This window comes from Melanerpes formicivorus, unplaced genomic scaffold (assembly GCF_026170545.1).
Source record: "Melanerpes formicivorus ecotype bairdi unplaced genomic scaffold, bMelFor1.0.p_v2 SCAF_1235, whole genome shotgun sequence".
Taxonomy (NCBI): Eukaryota; Metazoa; Chordata; class Aves; order Piciformes; family Picidae; genus Melanerpes; species Melanerpes formicivorus.
In genome coordinates, this window is record NW_027143587.1 from 1 (window position 1) to 23002 (window position 23002).

General features: G+C 66.4%; 2 protein-coding genes across 2 annotated transcripts in view; both read right to left on the bottom strand.

The window, feature by feature from the left end:
• Positions 1 to 3: 3 nt before the first annotated feature.
• The window catches only part of CACNA1A (calcium voltage-gated channel subunit alpha1 A), a gene marked incomplete at its 3' end in the record, with an annotated part of 37401 nt that continues 14402 nt past the window's right edge, over positions 4 to 23002 (bottom strand). Inside the window, 29 exon segments of the mRNA XM_068171020.1 lie at positions 4 to 66; positions 184 to 249; positions 367 to 483; positions 614 to 697; positions 2249 to 2359; positions 3870 to 4034; positions 5070 to 5228; positions 5230 to 5272; positions 5394 to 5534; positions 6587 to 6747; positions 6858 to 6957; positions 9529 to 9635; positions 9743 to 9802; positions 11172 to 11301; positions 11408 to 11549; positions 12841 to 13199; positions 13637 to 14371; positions 15401 to 15507; positions 15626 to 15693; positions 15793 to 15910; positions 16000 to 16072; positions 16202 to 16333; positions 17034 to 17146; positions 18313 to 18425; positions 19474 to 19683; positions 21837 to 21928; positions 22061 to 22118; positions 22209 to 22324; positions 22431 to 22534. Of these exon segments, the coding sequence (XP_068027121.1) occupies positions 4 to 66; positions 184 to 249; positions 367 to 483; positions 614 to 697; positions 2249 to 2359; positions 3870 to 4034; positions 5070 to 5228; positions 5230 to 5272; positions 5394 to 5534; positions 6587 to 6747; positions 6858 to 6957; positions 9529 to 9635; positions 9743 to 9802; positions 11172 to 11301; positions 11408 to 11549; positions 12841 to 13199; positions 13637 to 14371; positions 15401 to 15507; positions 15626 to 15693; positions 15793 to 15910; positions 16000 to 16072; positions 16202 to 16333; positions 17034 to 17146; positions 18313 to 18425; positions 19474 to 19683; positions 21837 to 21928; positions 22061 to 22118; positions 22209 to 22324; positions 22431 to 22534 (4047 nt within the window).
• LOC137461160 (uncharacterized) lies at positions 2366 to 3475 on the bottom strand (the record flags this gene model as incomplete). The annotated part of the gene is made up of 1 exon (XM_068171023.1): positions 2366 to 3475. A coding segment is annotated over one exon (1110 nt), but the record flags the coding sequence as incomplete, so codon positions are not given.

A 23002-nucleotide genomic window follows, 5' to 3' on the forward strand; every position in this document is an offset into this window, starting at 1 on the left:
GAAGTTGTTGTGCTGGGTGATGGCAGAGTCCTCATCCTCCTCCTCGATGCCAATGTTGCCAAAGACCTTTGTGTGCGCGGGGGGGGGGAGGGGGGGGCACAAGCTGGCTCAGGGGGCTTGGGGGGGGGGGTGGGGGTGGGGGGTGCCAGGGTCGGGGGTCTCGGGGGCCGGCGCCCCCCTCACCTGCATGCCGATGATGGCGTAGATGAAGAAGAGCATCGCGATGAGCAGGCAGACGTAGGGCAGCGCCTGGGCACCGAGCGGGGCTGGTTAAGCCCTGCCGGGGGCTCGCCCGCCGCCCCCCCCCCTCCTTTTGGGGGTGGGGGGGAGGTGTCTGAAGGCTGAGGGGTGTCTGGGGGGCGGCACCTTGAAGGACTGGACGAAGGTCCAGAGCAGGATGCGGATGGTGTAGCCCTGGCGCAGCAGCTTGATCAGCCGCGCGGCGCGGAACAGCCGCAGGAAGCTCAGGTTGATGAAGTTGTTCTGGGGAGGGGGGCAGGGGGGGAGGTGCCACCCTGCTCCGCGCCCTGGGGCAGCGGCTGCCGCCTCTGACCGAGGGGGAGGGGTGGGGCTGGGGGGGTGGGGCTGGGGGTGGGGTTTGGGCGCCGCCTACCCCGAACTCCGTCACCAGGATGTCTGTGATGCTGCCCAGCACCGTCACGAAGTCGAAGACGTTCCAGGCGTCGCGGAAGTAGTTCTGGGGAGGGGGGGGGCGGGGGGGTGGGGGGCAAGGGGAGGAGGTGAGGCCGGGGGGGTCCTGCTACCAGATCCCAGGATCCCTCCAGGACCCCTGCACCAGGACTCCAGGATCCCACCAGGATCCCTGCACCAGACCCCAGGATCCCACAAGCAGCCCTACCCCAGACCCCAGGATCCCTCCAGGACCCCTGCACCAGATCCCAGGATCCCTCCAGGACCCCTGCACCAGATCCCAAGATCCCACCAACAGCCCTGCACCAGATCCCAGGATCCCACCAGGATCCCTGCACCAGACCCCAGGATCCCACAAGCAGCCCTACCCCAGACCCCAGGATCCCTCCAGGACCCCTGCACCAGATCCCAGGATCCCACCAACAACCCTGCACCAGACCCCAGGATCCCACCAGCAACCAGGGTCCCAGGGATCCTGGGATCCCAAGATCCCACCAACAGCCCTGCACCAGATCCCAGGATCCCACCAGGATCCCTGTGCCAGATCCCAGGATCCCACCAACAGCCCTGCACCAGACCCCAGGATCCCACCAGGACCCCTGCATCAGACCCCAGGATCCTACCAACAACCCTGCAACAGATCCCAGGATCCCACCAGCAACCAGGGTCCCAGGGATCCTGGGATCCCAAGATCCCACCAACAGCCCTGCAACAGATCCCAGGATCCCACCAGGATCCCTGTGCCAGATCCCATGATCCCCCCAGCAACCCTGAAACACATCCCAGGATTCCACAAGCAACCAGGATCCCAGGGATCCTGGGATCCCAAGATCCCACCAACAACCCTGCACCAGACCCCAGGATCTCTCCAGGACCCCCTGCACCAGATCCCAGGATCCCACAAGCAGCCCTACCCCAGACCCCCAGGATCCCTCCAGGACCCCTGCACCAGATCCCAGGATCCCACCAACAACCCTGAAACCTATCCCAGGATCCCACCAGCAACCCTGCACCAGATTACAGGATCCCTGCACTGGATCCCACCAGCACCCCTGCACCAGGACCTCCCCAGGCAGGAGGCTGCTGGCCCCTCGAGGTCCCTGCTGCATGGTGGCAGCTGTGCCCTGGGGTCCCCCGGGAGGGGGGGGGTGGCAGCTGTGCCCTGGGGTGCCCGGGGGGGAGCAGCTGTGCCCTGGGGTGCCTGGGGGTGGCAGCTGTGCCCTGGGGTGCCCGGGGGGGGCAGCAGCTGTGCCCTGGGGTGCCCGGGGGGGGGAGCAGCTGTGCCCTGGGGTGCCCGGGGGGGCAGCAGCTGTGCCCTGGGGTGCCCGGGGGGCGCAGCAGCTGTGCCCTGGGGTGCCCGGGGAGGGGGGCAGCAGCTGTGCCCTGGGGTGCCCGGGGGGGAGCAGCTGTGCCCTGGGGTGCCCGGGGGGGGAGCAGCTGTGCCCTGGGGTGCCCGGGGGGGGCAGCAGCTGTGCCCTGGGGTGCCCGGGGGGGCGGCAGCTGTGCCCTGGGGTGCCCAGGGGGGCGGCAGCTGTGCCCTGGGGTGCCCGGGGGGGAGCAGCTGTGCCCTGGGGTGCCCGGGGGGGTGCCCTCGTACCAGCACCCCGAAGGCCATGATCTTGAGCAGACACTCGAGCGAGAAGAGAGAGGTGAAGACGTTGTTGAACATCTTCAGGACGTACTCATAGGCGTCAGAGGCGTCGTAGAACTGCGGGGGGGACAGCAGGGCGTGGGGACAGGGGACAGCCACAGGGACAAGGGACAGGGAACAGCAGGGCGTGGGGACAGCCACAGGGACAAGGGACAAGGAACAGCGACAGGGGACAGCAGGGTGTGGGGACAGCGACAGGGCACAGGGGACAGCGGTGGGGATAGGGACGGGGACAGGGGTGGAGACAAGGGACAACAGAACATGGGGACAGCGACAGGGGAAAGCCACAGGGACAAGGGACAGGGGACAGCGACAGGGGACAGGGGACAGCGATGGGGATAGGGACGGGGATGGGGACAGGGATAGCAGAGCATGGGGACAGCGACAGGGGACAGCGACAGGGATAGACACAGGGGACAGCAGGGCGTGGGGACAGGGGACAGCAGAGCATGGGGACAGGGGACAGCGACAGGGGACAGCGACAAGGGACAGGGGACAGCCACAGGGGACAGCAGGTGGTGTGGGGGCAGCCACAGGGACAAGGGACAGGGGACAGCGACAGGGGACAGTGACAGGGACGGGGATGGGGACAGGGGTGGGGACAAGGGACAGCAGAGCATGGGGACAGCCACAGGGGACAGCCACAGGGGACAGCGACAGGGACGGGGGGACAGCGACAGGGATAGGGACAAAGGACAGGGGACAGAGACGAGTCCCAGGGTGACAGGGAGGGAAGGGATAGGACGGATGCAGGGTCCCATCCCAGGAGGACAGGGATGGATCCGGGGATGGGGAGGGGGTCCTGGCGGGACAGGGATGGATCCGGGGATGGGGAGGGGTCCTGGCGGGACAGGGAGGGCCAGGCCAGGATGGACCAAGCGCCACAGGGATGGAGCCAGGGCACGGAAGAGGTCCCGGAGGAGGAAGCCAAACCCCCTCGGGGCCCGGCCGGAGGGGGCAGGTGCCGGCCCGAGGGGGGCAGGTCCCGGACGGAGGGGACAGGAGCCGGCCCGAGGGGACAGGTCCCGGACGGAGGGGACAGGAGCCGGCCCGAGGGGACAGGTCCCGGCGGAGGGGACAGGGGCCGGCCGGAGGGGGCAGGTCCCAGACGGAGTGGACTGGTCCCGGACGGAGGGGACAGGGGCCGGCCGGAGGGGGCAGGACTCGGCCGCAGGGGGGGGCAGGAGCCGGCCGGAGGGGGCAGGACCCGGCCGCAGGGGGCAGGACCCGGCCGAAGGGGGCAGGACCCGGCCGAAGGGGGCAGGTCCCGGCCGGAGGGGGACAGGAGCCGGCCGGAGGGAGCAGGAGCCGGCCGGAGGGGGCAGGAGCCGGCCGGAGGGGGCAGGTCCCGGCCGCAGGGGGGCAGGTCCCGGCCGCAGGGGGCAGGGGCCGGCCCGGGAGCTGTCAGGAGCCGGCCGGAGGGGGCAGGAGCCAGCCGGAGGGGGCAGGTCCCCGGCCGAATGGGACAGGAGCCGGCCGGAGGGTCAGGTCCCGGCCGGAGGGGGCAGGTCCCGGCCGCAGGGGGCAGGACCCGGCCCGGGAGCTGTCAGGAGCCCTCGGTGCTGACCTTCATCATGAGGACGATGGTGTTGAGGGCGATCATGGCCATGATGGTGTACTCGAAGGGGGGGGACACCACGAACTGCCACATGCGGTACTGGAAGCTCTGCCGGTTCTGGGGCATGTGCCGGGTCAGGGGCTTGGCACTGATGGCAAAGTCGATGCAGGCTCTCTGCCGGGGGGGGGGAAAGGGACAGGGAGATGATGCCCCAGGACCTGCCCCAGGTGTCCCTCCCTCCCCCCAAGCGAGAGGTCAAGAAGGAGGCTGGGGGTGGCAGCTGGGTGTCGAGGAAGGGGTCTGGGGGCGTCCCCACCCCAGAAGTGATGCCCAGATGGGTGGTGCTGGCACCCTTGGGGTCAAGAAAGGGTCTGGTGGTGGCACCTCAGTGTCCCCACCCCAGCCAAGGAGGGGTCTGGTGGTGTCCCCACCCCGACAAAGATGCCCAGGAGGTGCTCAGGGGGGCACCTCAGTGCCCCATGCCCAGGAGGGGCTCAGGGGGGGGCATCTCAGTGCCCCATGCCAAGAAGGGGGGTCGGGGGGGCACCTCAATGCCCAACACCAAGGAAGGGCTCAGGGGGGGCACCTCAGTGCCCCATGCCCAGGAGGGGCTCAGGGCGGGCACCTCTATGTCCCATCCCAAGGAGGGGCTCAGGGGGGGGCACCTCAGTGCCCCATGCCCAGAAGGTGCTCAGGGTGGGGAACCTCAGTGCCCCATGCCAAGGACGTGCTCGGGGGGGAACCTCAGTGCCCATCCCCCCCCAGCCATGCCAAGGAGGGGCTCTGCTGGCAGCACCTCAGTGCCCCATGCCAAGGAGGGGCTCAGGGGGGGGCACCTCAGTGCCCCATGCCAAGGAGGGGCTCAGGGGGGGGCACCTCAGTGTCCCCATGCCAAGGAGGGGCTCAGGGGGGGCACCTCAGTGCCCCATGCCAAGGAGGGGCTCTGCTGGCAGAACCTCAGTGCCCCATGCCCAGGAGGTGCTCAGGAGGGGAACCTCAGTGCCCCATGCCAAGAAGGGGGTCGGGGGGGGCACCTCAGTGCCCCATGCCCAGGAGGGGGCTCAGGGGGGGCACCTCAGTGCCCCATGCCCAGGAGGTGCTCAGGGGGGGCACCTCAGTGCCCCATGCCCAGGAGGTGCTCAGGGGGGGAACCTCAGTGCCCATCCCCCCCCAGCCATGCCCAGGAGGGGGCTCGGGGGTGGGGGCCACCTCGTTCTTCTCCAGGCTGTACTCCTCCATCATCTTGTCCCCCTGCTCCTGGAAGGTGATGATGATCAAGGCCACGAAGATGTTGACGAAGAAGAAAGGGAAGACCACGAAGTAGACGACGTAGAAGATGGACATCTCCATGCGGTACCCGGGGCTGGGGGCCCTGGTTCTCGTAGGTGGCATCCACCGAGTGCTTGAGGACCCTTGAGAGGGGGAGGGGGGAAGAGACACAAAGGAGAGGGGGTGAGAGCAGGGGGGCGGGGGTCGGGGTGTGGTCCCACCGTGGCCCCTCCCCCAGCCTCCTGGTCCCCCGCAGGTCCTTACTGTGGCCACCCCTCGCCGGTGGAGACGGTGAAGAGGGTGAGCAGGGCCCAGAGGACGTTGTCGTAGTGGAAGTCGTACTTCTTCCACTCCCTCTTCTGGGCCTTCACCTCGTTGTCCTTCTCGTACACCAGGTACTCCCCCCTGGGGCGGGAGGAAGAGGAGGGAGGGGGTGGCATGAGGGAGGGGGTGGCATGAGGCTGGGGGACCGCCCCCCGCCCCCTCCGGCCAGCCCCCTCCCCGGGGCAGCCTGGGGGGCAGGAAAGCGATCGCAGAGGCTGGGAAAGGACCTTCCAGGAGCTTCTGCTCTCCCCCACCTCCCACCCCCCCCCGACTGGCAACTCTCAGGGCCTGGCACCTGCCACAGGTGCCCCAAAGGGCTGGCACGGGGGGCACCCGAGGCACTGCCCTGCTGCTGGCACCGCAGCAGCCAGCCCAGGATCCTCTCCCCCACCCCCCGCCCCGGGTTTGCTCTCCCGAGGCTCAGCCAACCCCAGCCCCCCCCTCCGAGCCGGCCAGGGGCACAGGGACAGGATGCCCACAGCCACCTCCAGCCTGGGGGCAGGGATGGGACCCTCCACCAGCTCCCTGGGCAGCCCCTGCCGGGGGTCTCACCACCCTGGATGCCCTCTGGTCCCTTCCAGGTCCCTTCCAGGGTCCCTTCCAGCTCCCCCTGGATGCCTTCTGGTCCCTTCCAGGTCCCTTCCAGCTCCCCCTGGATGCCCTCTGGTCCCTTCCAGGTCCCTTCCTGCTCCCCCTGGATGCTCTCTGGTCCCTTCCAGGTCCCTTCCTGCTCCCTCTGGCTGCCTTCCCTTCCCTCCAGCTCCTTCTGGCTGCCTTCCCCTCCCCTCCATCTCCCTCTGGATGCCTTCCCTTCCCTCCAGCTCCCTCTGGATGCCTTCCCTTCCTTCCATCTCCCCCTGGCTGCCTTCCCTCCCCTCCATCTCCCTCTGGATGCCTTCCCTTCCCTTCCATCTCCCCCTGGATACCTTCCCTTCCCTTCCATCTCCCCCTGGCTGCCTTCCCTTCCCTCCAGCTCCCCCTGGATGCCTTCCCCCACCTCCAGCTCCCTCTGGCTGCCTTCCCTTCCCCTCCAGCTCCCTCTGGCTGCCTTCCCTTCCCCTCCAGCTCCCTCTGGCTGCCTCGCCTTCCCCTGCAGGTGCGGGTGGGGGCCAGGCTGGCAGCCCTGGTGCTACCTGCAGTCCTTCATGAACTCCTTGGACTCGTCAGTGCAGTAGAAGAACTTCCCCTTGAAGAGCTGCACGGCCACCACGGCGAAGATGAACATGAAGAGCATGTAGACAATGAGGATGTTCAGCACATTCTTCAGGGAGTTCACCACGCAGTCAAAGACAGCCTGGGGAGGAGCACCAAGGGGGGTGGTGATGGGAGGGGAGGAGGGGACACACAAAACCTCCTCCCTTCTCCCCCGCCCTACCCCCCCCAAAACCCTTCCCAAGCTCTCACCTTCAGCTTGGGCAACCTCTTGATGGTCTTCAGAGGCCGCAGGACGCGGAGGACCCGCAGGGACTTGATGGTGTTGATGTCCTTCCCCTTGCTGCTGCCTCTGCGCGCCGGGGGGGAAGGGACGCAGAGAGATTTGGAGCGCCCCCGGGTGGTGGCTCGGGGGGTGGTGCAGCAGGACCCGCGCGGGGGTGTGTGTGTGGGGGCGGTCCTGACCCCTCCTGTCCCCGAGCCGGCATGAGGCTGAGACCCTCCCCCTCATCCCCCCCCAGGCCCGGGTCTCTGAGGCTGGTTTTGGGGGGCGGGGAGAGGAAGGCCGGGGGGGTGGGGGGGGAGGGGAGTGGAGCGAGGTGAGACCATGAGCACGAGGAGAGCACGAGGACCAGGAGGACAGGAGGAGGGAGAGGGTGGGAGGAGGAGGACGGGAGGAGGACGGGAGGAGGAAGAGGAGGACGGGAGGAGGAGGAAGGGAGGAGGAAGAGGAGGACGAGAGGAGGAAGAGGAGGACGAGAGGAGGAAGAGGAGGACGAGAGGAGGAGGAGGAGGAGAAGAGGAGGAGGAGGAGAGAGGAGGAGGAGGAGAAGAGGAGGAGGAGGAGAAGAGAGAGGAGGAGGAGAAGAGGAGGAGGAGGAGAAGAGGAGGAGGAGGGAGAAGAGGAGGAGGAGGAGAAGAGGAGGAGGAGAAGAGGAGGAGGAGAAGAGGAGGAGGAGAAGAGGAGGAGGAGAAGAGGAGGAGGAGAAGAGGAGGAGGAGAAGAGGAGGAGGAGAAGAGGAGGAGGAGAAGAGGAGGAGGAGAAGAGGAGGAGGAGAAGAGGAGGAGGAGAAGAGGGAGGAGGAGAAGAGGAGGAGGAGAAGAGGAGGAGGAGAAGAGGAGGAGGAGAAGAGGAGGAGGAGAAGAGGAGGAGGAGGGAGTGGGACAGGAGGAAGACGAAGGCAGAAGGACTTTACCGTGAGCTGCTCCTGTGGGCGGTGGCAGAGGAAGGGGGAGAGACAAGGCAGGGTCAGAGCTCCGCCCCCGGCCCCGCCCCCGGCCCCACCCTCGCCTGGCACCTGCACAGGGTCTGCTCCAGGCTTACTCACAGGTTACTCCGGGGGGGGGGGAGGGGGAGGGGGGGCAGGGGATGCTCATCCCTTACTTGAAGGATGCTCAGCACCTGGAGGAGCCTCAGTTACCCAGGGGGTGCTCACTGCTTACTCAGGGGATGCTCACTCCTTGCCCAGGGGGTGCTCACTGCTTACTCAGGAGATGCTCACTCCTGACCCAGGGGATGCTCACTGCTTGCTCAGGGGATGCTCACTCCTGACCCAGGGGATGCTCACTGCTTACTCAGGGGATGCTCACTCCTTGCTCAGGGGGGCACTCACTCCTTGCTCAGGGGATGCTCACTGCTTGCTCAGGGGATGCTCACTCCTTACCCGGGGGATGCTCACTGCTTGCTCAGGGGATGCTCACTCCTGACCCAGGGGATGCTCACTGCTTACTCAGGGGATGCTCACTCCTTGCTCAGGGGGCACTCACTCCTTGCTCAGGGGATGCTCACTGCTTGCTCAGGGGATGCTCACTCCTTACCCGGGGGATGCTCACTCCTTGCTCAGGGGATGCTCACTCCTGACCCAGGGGATGCTCACTCCTGACCCCAGGGGATGCTCACTCCTGACCCAGGGGATGCTCACTGCTTGCTCAGGGGATGCTCACTCCTTACTTGAAGGACCCTCAGCACTCAGGGGATGCTCAGCCCTTACTTGAAGGATCCTCAGTCACCTGAAGGGTGCTCAGCCTTCACTTGAAGGAGGCTCAGTTCCTCATAGGATGCTCACTCCTTACCCAGGGGATGCTCACTCCTGACCCAGGGGATGCTCATCTGCTCCTAGGAGATTCCTCCTCCCTTACTAGGAGGCTGCTTATCCCTTACTAGGAAGCTGCTGCTCCCTTACTAGGAGGCTGCTCCCTCCCTCCCTGGGCCTCCTCTCCTCTTTCCTCAGGCTTTACTCCAGCCCTGCTCCCTGCGGGGCGCGGGGGGGCGGCAGGACGGCGACAAAGAGCAGGACGGACAGAGCGCGGCGGGGAGCGGCCGAGGACGGACGGAAGCGACACAGCGGAGGACGGACAGGGGACGGGGAGCCCCGTGGGGACCGGCACAGCCCCGCCGGGGGACCGGCACAGACCCACCCAGGACTGGCACAGCCCCACCCAGGACCGGCACAGCCCCCACCCAGGACCGGCATAGACCCGCCGGGGACCGGCACTGCCCCTACCGGGGACCGGCACAGACCCGCGGGGACCGGCACAGCCCCGCCGGGGACCGGCACTGCCCCCACCGAGGACCGGCACAGACCCGCGGGGACCGGCACAGCCCCTGAGCTGGCACCCAGGACCCCACCTGTGCCCTGAAGGTCCTCAGGGTGCCACCTGTCCTGTAGAGTCCTTGTGGTGCCACCTGTGCCCCTCAGGCTCCTCGTGGTGCCACCTGTGCCCCCTTAGGGTCCTCGTGGTGGCCTCTGCCCCCTGCCCTCCCCTCACCGCTCTGGCTCCTCGGTGCCACTGTTGCCCACAAGACCGCAGCAGAGGCCCCAGCTGCCCCCCTTCCCCACCCCTCCCGAGACCCTCCCTCCCCCGGTGCCCACCCTCCCCCCCCCCTCTTGGTGCCCCCCCTTGGTGCCCAGGGGGCACTCACGTGAAGGCGAAGGCCACCAGGGCTCCACTGACCACGATGAAGTCCAGGATGTTCCACAGGTCTCGGAAGTAGGCACCTTGGTGAAGCACCAGCCCCAAATCCACCATCTGGGGGGGGGGGAGGAGGGGCAATGTGGGGGTGAGGGGGTGCTGGGGGGGGTGGACAGGGGGGGTTGGCACCCACCTGGAGGGGTTCCCCCCCCCCCCAGACTCACTTTGATGACCATCTCGAAGGTGAAGACCCCGGTGAAGACGTAGTCAAAGTAGCGCAGGACCTGGGTGGGGGGGAAGAGGGGGGATGGATGTGGGCACCCCTGGCACCCCAGGACACCCCTGGCGTCCTAGCAGACCCCTCCCCTGGCACCCTGAGACCCTCCTGGCACCCTGAGAGCCCCCCCCCCCAGCACCCCAGGACTGTGGGATTCTCCTGGCACCCCAGGACACCCCTGGCACCCTCCAAGGCTGTGAGACCCTCCTGGCACCCCCAGGACTGTGTGACCACCCCTGGCACCCTCGGACTGTGAGACCCTCCTGGCACCCTCCAAGGCTGTGAGACCCCCTGGCACCCCCAGGACTGTGAGACACCCTGGCATCCCTGGCACCCTCCAAGGCTGTGAGACCCCCTGGCACCCTCCAAGGCTGTGAGACCCTCCTGGCACCCTCCAAGACCGTGAGACCCCCCTGGCACCCTCCAAGGCTGTGAGACCCTCCTGGCACCCTCCAAGACCGTGAGACCCCCCTGGCACCCTCCAAGACCGTGAGACCCCCCTGGCACCCTCCAAGGCTGTGAGACCCTCCTGGCACCCCAGGACTGTGAGACCCTTCCTGGCACCCCTGGCATCCTCCAAGGCTGTGAGACCCTCCTGACACCCCCAGGACCCTCCAAGGCTGTGAGACCCCCTGGCACCCCAGGACTGTGAGACCCTCCTGGCACCCCAGGACCCTCCAAGGCTGTGAGACCCCTCCTGGCACCCCAGGACTGTGAGACCCCCTGGCACCCCTCGGACCGTGAAACCCCCCTGGCACCCCCAGGACCCTCCAAGGCCGTGAGACCCCCCGGCACTCCAGCCCCCCCCCCCCCATCACTCCCTGCCCGTAGGACCCCTCCCCTCCCCCACCTCTCCTTTCCCCTCCTCCCCCTCCCCCGAGGCAGGACCCTTCCATTTCCTCCTGGCTTTAGGGGGAGGAAGAGGAGGAGGAGGAGGAGGAGGAGGAGCTCTGCTCTCCCGCCCCTTCCCCAGCGCCCCCCAGTCCCCAGTATGTGCTGGGACTCCGCTCCCCCCCTCCCAGTATGGAGCCCCCCGGTCCCAAATCGGTGCTGGGGCTCCCCTCCCCCCCTCCCCATATGGAGCCGCCGGTCCCAAATCGGTGCTGGGACTCCGCTCCCCCCTCCCAGTACGGAGCCCCCGGTCCCAAATCGGTGCTGGGACTCCGCTCCCCCCTCCCAGTACGGAGCCCCCGGTCCCAAATCGGTGCTGGGACTCCGCTCCCCCCTCCCAGTACGGAGCCCCCGGTCCCAAATCGGTGCTGGGACTCCGCTCCCCCCCTCCCAGTATGGAGGCACTGGGGGGGGGGGGCAGTTTCTCTCTTTGCCTGGGGGGGTGGGGTTCGGTTTTGGGGGGTGGGCTGGGGTGGGGGTCTCACGTTGTTGCGGGGGGCGTTGGGCTGCACGGGGTCCTCCGCCGCCAGCGCGATGCTGCTCATGGCGATCACCAGCAGGATGCACATCTCGAAGTAGCGCAGGTTGACGATGTAGTGACACAGGCGCCGGAACCTGCGCGGGGCGGGGGGCGTCAGGGGGGGGCACCCCTCACCCCACCCCCTCCCCCCCCCACCATCCCGACCCCTTTACACCCTCCCCCGCCCCGGGAGAGGCTCACGGGTTGGTGGTGGAGAGGATGAACATGGAGCTGTAGGGCACCATGGGCTTGGGGCCGTTCTCCTCGTCGCCGTCGTCGCCTTCCTCCTTCTTCTCTTCCTCCTCCTTGCGGGGCAGGGGCTCGGGGTTGGCGTTTCTGTTCACTGCGGGAGGGGGGTGGCGTGGATCGTGGACCCCCCCCCCGCCCCCACCCCTCCGACCTTCCTTCGGACCCCTCTGGATTCTCCCAGACCCTTCTGGATCCTTTGGATGCTCTCTGGAACCGTCCCCGCCCCCCGGACCCCCCAGAACCCTTCACGTATGCAGGACCTGCCTCAGCCCCCCCGGCATCCCTCCTAGACCCCCTCGGACCCTTCCTAGACCCCCTCGGACCCCTCCTAGACCCCCTTGAACCCTTCCTAGACCCCCCTCGAACCCTTCCTAGACCCCCTCAGACCCCTCCTAGACCCCCTCAGACCCCTCCTAGACCCCCTCAGACCCCTCCTAGACCCCCTCAGACTCCTCCTAGACCCCCTCGGACCCCTCCTAGACCCCCTGGGACCCTTTCTGGACTCTCTTGCACCCCTCCTAGACCCTCTTGCGCCCTTCCTAGACCCCCTCGGACCCCTCCTAGACCTCCTTGGACCCTTCCTGGACTCTCTTGTACCCCTCCTAAACCCTCTTGAACCCTTCCTAGACCCCCTCGGACCCCTCCTAGACCTCCTTGGACCCTTCCTGGACTCTCTTGTACCCCTCCTAAACCCTCTTGAACCCTTCCTAGACCCCCCTCGGACCCCTCCTAGACCTCCTTGGACCCTTCCTGGACTCTCTTGTACCCCTCCTAAACCCTCTTGAACCCTTCCTAGACCCCCTCAGACCCCTCCTAGACCCCCTCAGACTCCTCCTAGACCCCCTTGAACCCTTCCTAGACCCCCTCGGACCCTTCCTAGACCCCCTCGGACTCCTCCTAAACCCTCTTGCGCCCTTCCTAGACCCCCTTGAACCCTTCCTAGACCCCCCCTGGCCACTCTTAGACCTTGCTGGACCCTTCCTGGACCCCTCCTAGACCTCCTTGGACCCTTTCTGGACTCTTGCACCCCTCCTAGACCCCCTTAAACCCTTCCTAGACCCCCTCAGACTCCTCCTAGACCCCCTTGAACCCTTCCTAGACCCCCCCTGGCCACTCTTAGACCTTGCTGGACCCATCCTAGACCCCCTCGGACCCCTCCTAGACCTCTTGGACCCTTCCTGGACTCTCTTGCATCCCTCCTAGACCCCCTTGGACCACTCTGAGCCCCCCCTGTACCCCTCCTGCACTCCCCAGACCTTCCTGGACCACTCTAGGTCCCCCAGACCCCTTTAGACCCCTCCCAGACTCCTCAGACGTCTCAGATCCCCCCCCCCCCCAAGCGCCCCCCCCAGGCCCCTCCCCCCCGCACCCCAGGGGTCTCCTACCTTGGACCAGGGCGTTGGCAGGGGGCGGTGGGAGGTCGGGGGGGATGTCCACGGCCGTGTGCTCCGGTTTGACCCCCACCTTCGGGGTGGGGTTGTTGGGGGGGGGGAGGGTTGGTGACCACCAGGCTGTTTTCCGGGGGGGGGAGGTTGGCAGTGGTCGGGGGGCCGGCGCGGGGAGGGCCCCGGCGGTGTGGTTGCCCACGGTGGGGGGCAGGGGGGGCTCGGAGGTCACCAGTTTGTTGTTCTTCATATTGTCGATGTCCTCGGCCACGGGGGGGTCCCTGCGCCCCATGTCCTGCTGGATGGGGCGGGTGGTGGAGAGCGTGGGGCCCGCTGGCACCCCGGGGGGCTGGGTCTCCCTGGGGGGGGGGGGGGGGAGGGGGGGCGGGGAGAGAGGGAGGGGGAAGAAAGAAGAGGGGAAGGGGCTCAGCGGGGACCCCTCAGCAGCTTCAGAACAGCTCCAGGGTGCTGAGCCAGGAGTCCCAGGCGGGGATTCAGGACCCCTCCCGGCAGCTGGGGGAGCTCCCCAGTCCTGGGGGTCCCACCTGCCCCCCAAAGGGGGGTCCCAAGCTCCATCTGCCCCAAGGGATCCCACCCCAGGAGGGTCACATCTGCCCTGAGGAGTGCCTCCAGCCCCAGGGAGGGTCCCGCCGCCAGCCCCACGCAGGGTCCCACCGCCAGCCCCAGGCAGGGTCCCGCCGCCAGCCCCGCCAGGATCCCACTTGCCCCACGAGGGTCCCAGCAGCCCCGGGAGGGTCCCAGCAGCCCCAGGGAGGACCCTGCCCACCCCTCTCACCTCCTCCGCCGGTGCCTCCTCTCCTTGTCCTCCCTCTTGCCCTCTCCATCATAGGTTCCCGGTGCTGCGTGCCGGTGCCGCCGCCGCCTCTCGCCGTCCCCATGCTCCCCTTCCCCCTCTCCCCTCACCGGCCGGTTGCCCTCCCGGTGCCGCGGCCTCCTCTCCGGCCTCCCCCCCTCCTCTCCCTCCTCCACCGGCCTCCGGTGGGCCCGGTGCCTCCGGTGCTCTCGTTCGGGCTGGGGCGAGCCGCCTCGGCCCTCTCGGCTGCCTCCCGACCGGTGCCGCCGCTCCAGAGCCTTCATCCTCTCGGCGTCCCCGTAGCCGCGCTCCTGGCTCGGTTCCCTCTCGGGCTCCCGGCTGCCGCTGCGGGGCCGCCGTCCGTCGGGCCCGGGGGGTTCGACCGGGTGGGGGCCGCCGGGGTCGGGGTAGCGCGGCTGGCGGCGGAGCTCCTCGGGGCGGTGCTGGCCGAAGCGGGGCTCCAGCGGCGGCTCCCCGGGCCGGGTCTTGTTGGTGTTGTTGTTGCGGTTCTCCTGGGGGTCCACCACCAGGGGGCGGTCCAGGTGAGTCTTCATGTCGGGCCGCAGGTGCCGGGCGTAGGGAACCTTCCAGCGCTCCTCGGGGTCCAGCTCGCTGTAGAGAGCTTCCCTGCTGGCCAGCAGGTTCTGCTTCCGCAGCTCGCTCGTCCGCTGCTCCCACACCGACTTGGAGGCTTTCTGGTTCTTCTGCTGCTCCTTCCTGGGGGCGGGGGGGAGGAGGGGAGGTGGGCAAGGGGCACGGAGGGGCGCGATTTGCAAGGAGGGAGGGGGTGGGGGGAGGCTGGGCGGCGGAGGGCGTGGGGGGGAGGTAGGAATGGTGATGATGGAGGTGGGGTGGAAGCAGGGGGGAGGTGAGGGTGGAGCCGGGATGGAGGTGAGGGTGGAGCCGGGATGGAGGTGAGGGTGGAGCCGGGATGGAGCCAGGAAGGAACCAGGAGCAGAGTGGAAGATGAAGCTGGGATGGAGCCTGGATGGAGCTGAGGATGGAGCTGAGGATGGAGCCTGGATGGAACCAGAATGGAGCCAGGATGGAGCCAGGATGGAGCTGAGGATGGAGCCTGGACGGTGCCAGCATGGAGCTGAGGATGGAGCCTGGATGGAGCTGAGGATGGAGCTGAGGATGGAGCTGAGGATGGAGCCGAGGATGGAGCCGAGGATGGAGCCAGGATGGAGCTGAGGATGGAGCTGAGGATGGTGCCAGCATGGAGCTGAGGATGGAGCTGAGGATGGAGCCTGGATGGTGCCTGGATGGAGCTGAGGATGGAGCTGAGGATGGAGCTGAGGATGGTGCCAGCATGGAGCTAAGGATGGAGCCTGGATGGAGCTGAGGATGGAGCCTGGATGGTGCCAGCATGGAGCTGCGGATGGAGCTGAGGATGGTGCCAGCATGGAGCTAAGGATGGAGCCTGGATGGAGCTGAGGATGGAGCCTGGATGGTGCCAGCATGGAGCTGAGGATGGAGTCTAGATGGTGCCAGCATGGAGCTGAGGATGGAGCTGAGGATGGTGCCAGCATGGAGCTGAGGATGGAGCTGAGGATGGAGCCTGGATGGTGCCAGCATGGAGCTGAGGATGGAGCTGAGGATGGAGTCGAGGATGGAGCCAGCATGGAGCTAGGAAGGAAGCAGGGTTGAGGAGCAGAGTGGAAGGGGAGCTGGGGTGGGGCAGGGGGGGTGTTCCCTGGCTGGCTCTGGGCACGGAGCCGGTGCCAGGGCCGGGCTGGCACTTACACGGGGACGGACATGTTGGCTGCTGAGAGAGGGCTCACTTCGGCCACCTCCTTCGCCTTCTGCAGCGCCAGCTTCTGGTTGGCAGCTTCCTCCTCCTCCTGCTCATCCTGCAAAGCCCCGTGGGCACCGTGTCCGGCCCGTGCCAGCCTGTGCCAGCCCCAGGGCCGTGGTGTTGGGCAAGGGGCAACCACCACCACCCCCTCCCGGCCCCCACTCTGTGCTCACCTTGGTGAGCTCCTGGGCGTTGGCCAAGTTGTCCACCGCGATGGCCAAGAAGACGTTGAGGAGGGTGTCTGGGCGCCTTGTCAAGGGCAAACGGGGGCCCAGAGGGTCCCAACCCCCACCCCAGACCCCCCCCCCCCCAACTTGGGGTCCTCCTCCCCAGAGGATACAGTTGCCAAAGAGGGTGAGGACGATGAAGTAGACAGAGAAAACCATCCCCCCCTTGACACCGCCCTGAGATTTGATGCCGTCGTACATCACCGCGTTCCAGTCTTCACCTGTCAGGATCTGGGGGGGGGGGGGAGCTGCAGGGTCACCCCCCAACGCCCCCTAGCACCCTGGGAGCCCCATGGGGTGGGGCAGCAGGGGGGTCCTACCTGAAAGACTGTCATTATTGCTGCTGGGAAAGTGTCGAAGTTGGTGGGAGGAGTCCCCTCGTCAAAATTGAACCTGGGCAGGGGGGCAGCAGTGGGAGCCTCACCTCTGCCTGATGCCCCCCCCCAAGCACCCCCACCCCGTGGAAGGGGGGAGGAATGGAGGGGGTCCCAGCAGGACCCCATCCCACGCCTGGCTACTCACTGTCCCCCGAAGAGCTGCATCCCCAAAAGGGCAAAGACGACGATGAAGAGGAAGAGGAGGAAGAGGAGGCTGATGATGGACTTCATGGAGTTCAGGAGGGAGACCACCAGGTTCCTCAGGGAGGCCCAGTACCTGCCAGGGCAGAGCCAGGCCATGGGGGGACCATGGGGGGGGGGAACAGGGAATGGGGTGAGGGGACACAAAGACAGTGCAGGGATGAGAGATGGAGCTTGGCACTGGGCAGCCCCCAATGGCTCAGAGCCACGGCAGGGACAGGACCGGGACAGGGACAGACCCAGGGACAGGACCGGGAACAGGGACAGACCCAGGGACAGGACCATGGCCAGGGGACAGGACCGGGAACAGGACCAGGGACAGGATCCATGGACAGACTATGGACAGGGACAGACCCAGGGACAGGATCCATGGCCAGGGGACAGGACCGGGAACAGGACCATGGCCAGGGAACAGGACCGGGAACAGGACCATGGCCAGGGAACAGGACCGGGAACAGGACCAGGGACAGGACCAGGGACAGGGACAGGACCGGGAACAGGACCAGGGACAGGATCCATGGACAGACTATGGACAGGGACAGGATCCATGGACAGGACCATGGCCAGGGGGCAGGATCCATGGCCAGGGGACAGGATCCATGGCCAGGGGACAGGATCCATGGACAGACTATAGACAGGGACAGGCGCTAGGGCCAGGGCCTAAGATGAGGGTGGGCAGAGGGTCAGGGGGGCAGAGGGACAGAGGGTCAGGAGGGCAGAGGGTCAGGGGGTCAGGGGGGCAGAGAGTCGGGGGGCAGAGGGGCAGCAGCACTCACTTGGTGACCTTGAAGATGCGCAGTAACCTGAGAGCTCGGAGCACGCTGATCCCGAAGGATGTTCCTGGCTTCACTACAGCCCAGATCACCTCGAAGATGCTTCCGATGATAACCTGGGTTGGGGGCAGTCACTCTGGCCCATCCTCATCCTCAGCCCAGCCCCAGCCCATCCTCATCCTCAGCCCATTGCTATTCCAACCTTGTCCCCATCCCATCCCTGTTTTATCCTTGTGTTGTTCCCATTCCCATCTCCATCTGCTCTCCATCCTCAACCCAACTCAACCCAACCCAACTCAGTCCAACTCAACCCTACCCAGCCCAACCCTACTCATCTCTACCCAACTCTACCCAACCCAACTCCACCCCTACCCAACCCAATCTATCTCTACTCAACCCAGCCCAACTCTACCCCTACACAACCCAACTCTGCCCATCTCTACCCATCTCATCCCAACTCTACCCACCTCTACCCAACCCAACTCAGCTCTACTCAACCCAACTCCACCCACCCCAACTCCACCCCTATCCAACCCAATCTATCTCTACTCAACCCAACCCATCTCAACCCAACTCTGCCCACCTCTACCCAACCCAACTCCACCCAACTCAACTCTACTCAACCCAACTCCACCCACCCCAACTCTACCCCACCCAACCCAATCTATCTCTACTCAACCCAACCCATCTCAACCCAACTCCACCCAACCCAGCTCAGCTCTACCCAACCCAACTCCACCCAACCCAACTCTACCCCTACCCAACCCAACATATCTCTACTTAACCCAACTCAACTCTGCCCATCTCTACCCATCTCAACCCAACCCAACTCAGCTCTACCCAACCCAACTCCACCCCTACCCAACCCAATCTATCTCTACTCAACCCAACCCAACTCTACCCATCTCAACCCACCTCTACCCACCCCAACTCAGCTCTACCCAACCCAATCTATCTCTACTCAACCCAACCCAACTCTGCCCATCTCAACCCAACCCAACTCCGCCCAACTCAGCTCTACCCAACCCAACTCCACCCCTATCCAACACAATCTATCTCTACTCAACCCTACCCAACTCTGCCCATCTCAACCCAACCCAACTCCACCCAACTCAGCTCTACCCAACCCAACTCCACCCAACCCAACTCTGCCCCTACCCAACCCAATCTACCTCTACTCAACTCTACCCAACTCTGCCCATCTCTACCCATCTCAACCCACCTCTACCCACCCCAGCTCAGCTCTACCCAGCCCCACTGCACCCTCACCCCCCCCACTCACCGCACAGTCGAAGCAGTTGAAGGAGGAGTGGAAGTAAGGCCGCGTCCCCAGCCCGTACATTTTTATAAACATTTCGGACATAAAGAGTCCCAAGAAAATGAATTCTGCATAGTCTGGGGGGGGAAGAGGGGGAGAAGAGTTGGGCAGGGTTGGGCAGAGATGGGTGGGGTTGGGCAGAGATGGGTGGGGTTGGGCAGAGATGGGTGGGGTTGAGTTGGGTAGAGCTGGATTGAGTAGAGTTGGGTTGGGTTGGACTGAGTAGGTATGGGTTGGGTAGAGATGAGTTGGGTTAGGTAGAGCTGGCTTGAGTAGGGTAGAGATGGGTTGGGTAGAGTAGGTTAGAGATGAGTTGGGTTGGGTAGGGTAGAGTAGGGTAGAGGTGAGATGAGTTGGGTTGGGTAGGGTTGGGTAGAGGTGAGTTGGGTTGGGTAGAGCAGGGGTGGGTAGGGGAGAGACGAGTTGGGTTGGGTGGGGTTGGGGAGAGCAGAGTTGGGTGGGGTTGGGGAGAGCAGAGCTGAGTTGGGTGGGGTGGGATTGGGCAGAGCTGAGTTGGGTGGGGTGGGATTGGGCAGAGCTGAGTTGGGTGGGGTGGGGTGGGGGAGAGATGAGCTGGGTTGGGTGGGGTTGGGGAGAGCTGGGTGGAGTAGGGGAGAGCAGAGTTGGGTTGGGGAGAGCTAGGTGGGGTTGGGTTGGGGAGAGCTGAGCTGGGTTGGGTGGGGTGGGATTGGGCAGAGCTGAGTTGGGTGGGGTGGGGTGGGGGAGAGACGAGCTGGGTTGGGTGGGGTTGGGGAGAGCTGGGTGGAGTAGGGGAGAGCAGAGTTGGGTTGGGGAGAGCTGGGTGGGGTTGGGGAGAGCTGAGCTGGGTGGGGTTGGGGAGAGCTGAGCTGGGTGGGGTTGGGGAGAGCTGAGCTGGGTTGTGTAGAGACTAGTTGGGTTGGGTGGGGTTGGGTAGAGCTGAGTTGGGGAGAGCGGGGTTGGGGAGAGCGGGGTTGGGGAGAGCGGGGTTGGGGAGAGCGGGGTTGGGTTGGGTAGAGTTGGGGAGAGAAGAGTTGGGTTGGGTGTGATCAAAGCAGAGAGGCTGGGGGCGGCTCAGGCTGGGGCGGCTCAGGCTGGGGTGTGTCAGAGGGGCGTGTCAGGGGCGTGTCAGGGGGCGTGACTCACAGAGGAAGTCGGAAAGCCAATCTGGCTGGTCGTAGTGAACGATAGCAACACACAGGGTGTTGAGGGCTACCAGACTGAGCACGGTCCAGTAGAAGGCCTGAGTTTTGACCATGCGGCGGATGTGGAAGCGCATCCTCCGCTCCCGCTTGTGGAAGAAGTTGACGTTCTCCAGCTTGGCACTTTTGAGGCTGGCACGGGCGAAGGGGGAGCCTGCCCCGAGCGCGGCAGTCAGCCCCGGCCCCGGCGCCGCGCGGGCAGGGCCGGGGAGGCTCTCGCTGCCACCCCAGCGGCACGGCAGCGGAGGAGAGCAGGAGGCGGCCGGCGGAGGCGCCACACAGCACCCAGCAGCTCAAGCCGGCACCCAGCAGCCCAGCCCGGCACCCAGCAGCCCAGCCCAGCACCCAGCAGCTCAAGCCGGCACCCAGCAGCCCAGCCCAGCACCCAGCAGGTCCATCCAGCACCCAGCAGCCCAGCCCAGCACCCCTCAGGTCCATCCAGCACCCAGCAGCCCAGCCCAGCACCCAGCAGCTCAAGCCAGCACCCAGCAGCCCAGCCCAGCACCCAGCAGCTCAAGCCAGCACCCAGCAGCCCAGCCCAGCACCCAGCAGGTCCATCCAGCACCCAGCAGCCCAGCCCAGCACCCAGCAGGTCCATCCAGCACCCAGCAGCCCAGCCCAGCACCCAGCAGCTCAAGCCAGCACCCAGCAGCCCAGCCCAGCACCCAGCAGGTCCATCCAGCACCCAGCAGCCCAGCCCAGCACCCAGCAGCTCAAGCCAGCACCCAGCAGCCCAGCCCAGCACCCAGCAGGTCCATCCAGCACCCAGCAGCCCAGCCCAGCACTCCTCAGGTCCATCCAGCACCCAGCAGGTCCATCCAGCACCCAGCAGCTCAAGCCGGCACCCAGCAGCCCAGCCCAGCACCCAGCAGCTCAAGCCAGCACCCAGCAGGTCCATCCAGCACCCAGCAGCCCAGCCCAGCACCCAGCAGCTCAAGCCAGCACCCAGCAGCCCAGCCCAGCACCCAGCAGCTCAAGCCAGCACCCAGCAGCCCAGCCCAGCACCCAGCAGGTCCATCCAGCACCCAGCAGCCCAGCCCAGCACCCCTCAGGTCCATCCAGCACCCAGCAGGTCCATCCAGCACCCAGCAGCCCAACCCAGCACCCATCTAGCACCCAGAGGCCCAACCCAGCACCCAGCAGCCCCACCCAGAACCTCAGCCCAGCACCCAGCAGCCCAACCCGGCAGTTCCATCCAGCACCCAACAGCCCAACCAAGCAGCCCAACCTAGACCCCAACAGCCCCACCCAGCAGCCCAACCCAGCACCCATCCAGTGCCCAGCACCTCAGCCCAGCACCCAGCAGGTCCATCCAACACCCAGCAGCTCCACCCAGCATCCCAACCCAGCACCCATCCAGCACCCAGCACCTCAGCCCAACCCAGCAGCCCCACCCAGCACCCAGCAGCCCCACCCAGCACCCAGAAGGTCCATTCAGCACCCAGCAGCTCCACCCAGCAGCTCCACCCAGCAGCTCCACCCAGCAGCTCCATCCAGCATCCAGCAGCCCAACCCAGCAGGTCCATCCAGCACCCAGCACCTCAGCCCAGCACCCACCAGGTCCATCCAGCACCCAGCAGCCCAACCCAGCACCCATCCAGCACCCAGCAGCCCAACCTAGACCCCAGCAGCCCATCCAGCACCCACCAGGTCCATCCAGCACCCAGCAGCCCCACCCAGCACCCAGCAGCCCAACCTCGCACCCAGCAGCCCCACCCAGCAGCCCAACCCTGCGCCCTTCAGGTCCATCCAGCACCCAGCACCTCAGCCCAGCACCCACCAGGTCCATCCAGCACCCAGCAGCCCAACCCAGCACCCATCCAGCACCCAGCAGCCCAACCTAGACCCCAGCAGCCCATCCAGCACCCACCAGGTCCATCCAGCACCCAGCAGCTCAACCCAGCACCCAGCAGCCCCACCCGGCACCCAGCAGCCCCACCCGGCACCCAGCAGCCCAACCTAGACCCCAACAGCCCCACCCAGCAGCCCAACCCTGCACTCTTCAGGTCCATCCAGCACCCAGCACCTCAGCCCAGCACCCACCAGGTCCATCCAGCACCCAGCAGCCCAACCCAGCACCCAGCAGCCCAACCTAGACCCCAGCAGCCCATCCAGCACCCACCAGGTCCATCCAGCACCCAGTAGCCCAACTCTGCACCCAGCAGGTCCATCCAGCACCCAACAGCCCAACCCAGCACCCATCCAGCACCCAGCGGCCCAACCCAGCACCCAGCAGGTCGATCCAGCACCTCACCCTACCCCCCCTAGCCCCCCAGCCCCCCAGCCCCCGCTGTGCCGGGCACGCACCCACGGAGGCGATGTCTGCCAGCTGCTCCTCGGCGTCCTCCGGGCTCAGCAGGTCAGTCTTGCTCTTCTTGATGGTCGCCCTCCGGAGGGCTCCCGCAGGGCCAACGGGCACAGGGAGGTTGGGCATCAGCCAGGGGTCCTCCCCTGGACCCTCCCCCACACCTCCCCACCCTCCCCCAGCCCCCCCCCACGCCCCCTTCCCCCGCCCCCCCTCCCCATCCTTACCATCGAACGGGTGCCGCGGCTCTCCCTCCGTCTCATCCTCCGCCAGGATCACTTCTTCTGAGAGCAAAGCCGGGGGGTCAGCGGGGGGGTGGGGGGCGTGCTGAGGGTGGGGGAGGGGGTCCCGGGGGGGGTGGTCCTGCCGCTCACCTGCCTTGGAGATCCACTCCATGTAGCCATTGAGCTCCCTCTCGATCTGCTGCTGGCGCCGCAGCTTCAGGAACGCTCTGCGGTTCTCCACCCTCTCCCTCTCTTTGGCAAACTCCCTGCGGGGCTGGGGGGGTCAGGTTTTTTTTTGGGGGGGGGGGGGGAGAGGGGGGTGGGTACCCCTAATTTCTTCCAGAAGAACCCCCCCCAGCCCACCCTACTTACCCGGACAGCACCCCCAGCACTAAGTTCAGCATAAAAAAGGAGCCGATGATGATGAGGGGGATGAAGTACAGCCAGTTCCAAGTGTTCCCTGAGGCGTCGTTGCTCTGGGGGGGAGGGGGGGCAAAGGGAGGGTTAGAGTGGGGGGGGGGGGGGGAGAGGGGATGGGGTGGGGGTCTCCTGAGATGGGGCTTGGGGGGGGACAGGACACACAGAGCTTCCTTTGCCTGCTTGGATGTTGGCCAAGGGGTGCAGGCTCCAAGGTTCTCCCCCCCAGGGGGCTGGAAGCATCTCAAAGGCTGTGCCCCCCCCCAGCACCCCCCAGGGGCTGAGGAGAGGCCAAAGGGGGCAGGGAGGGGCTGCAGGAGGCCTTGGACCACTCCTGGCCTTTGGGAAGCATCTTGGGGAGCACTTTGAGGACCACCTTGGGGTCGCCCTTGAGGACCACCTTGGGGACCACCTTGAAGCCAACTTGAGGTCCCCCTTGGGGACCACCTTGGGGTCCCCCTTGAGACCACTTTGGGGTCCATCTTGAAGCCAACTAGAGGACCACCTGGAGGACCACCTTGAGGTCC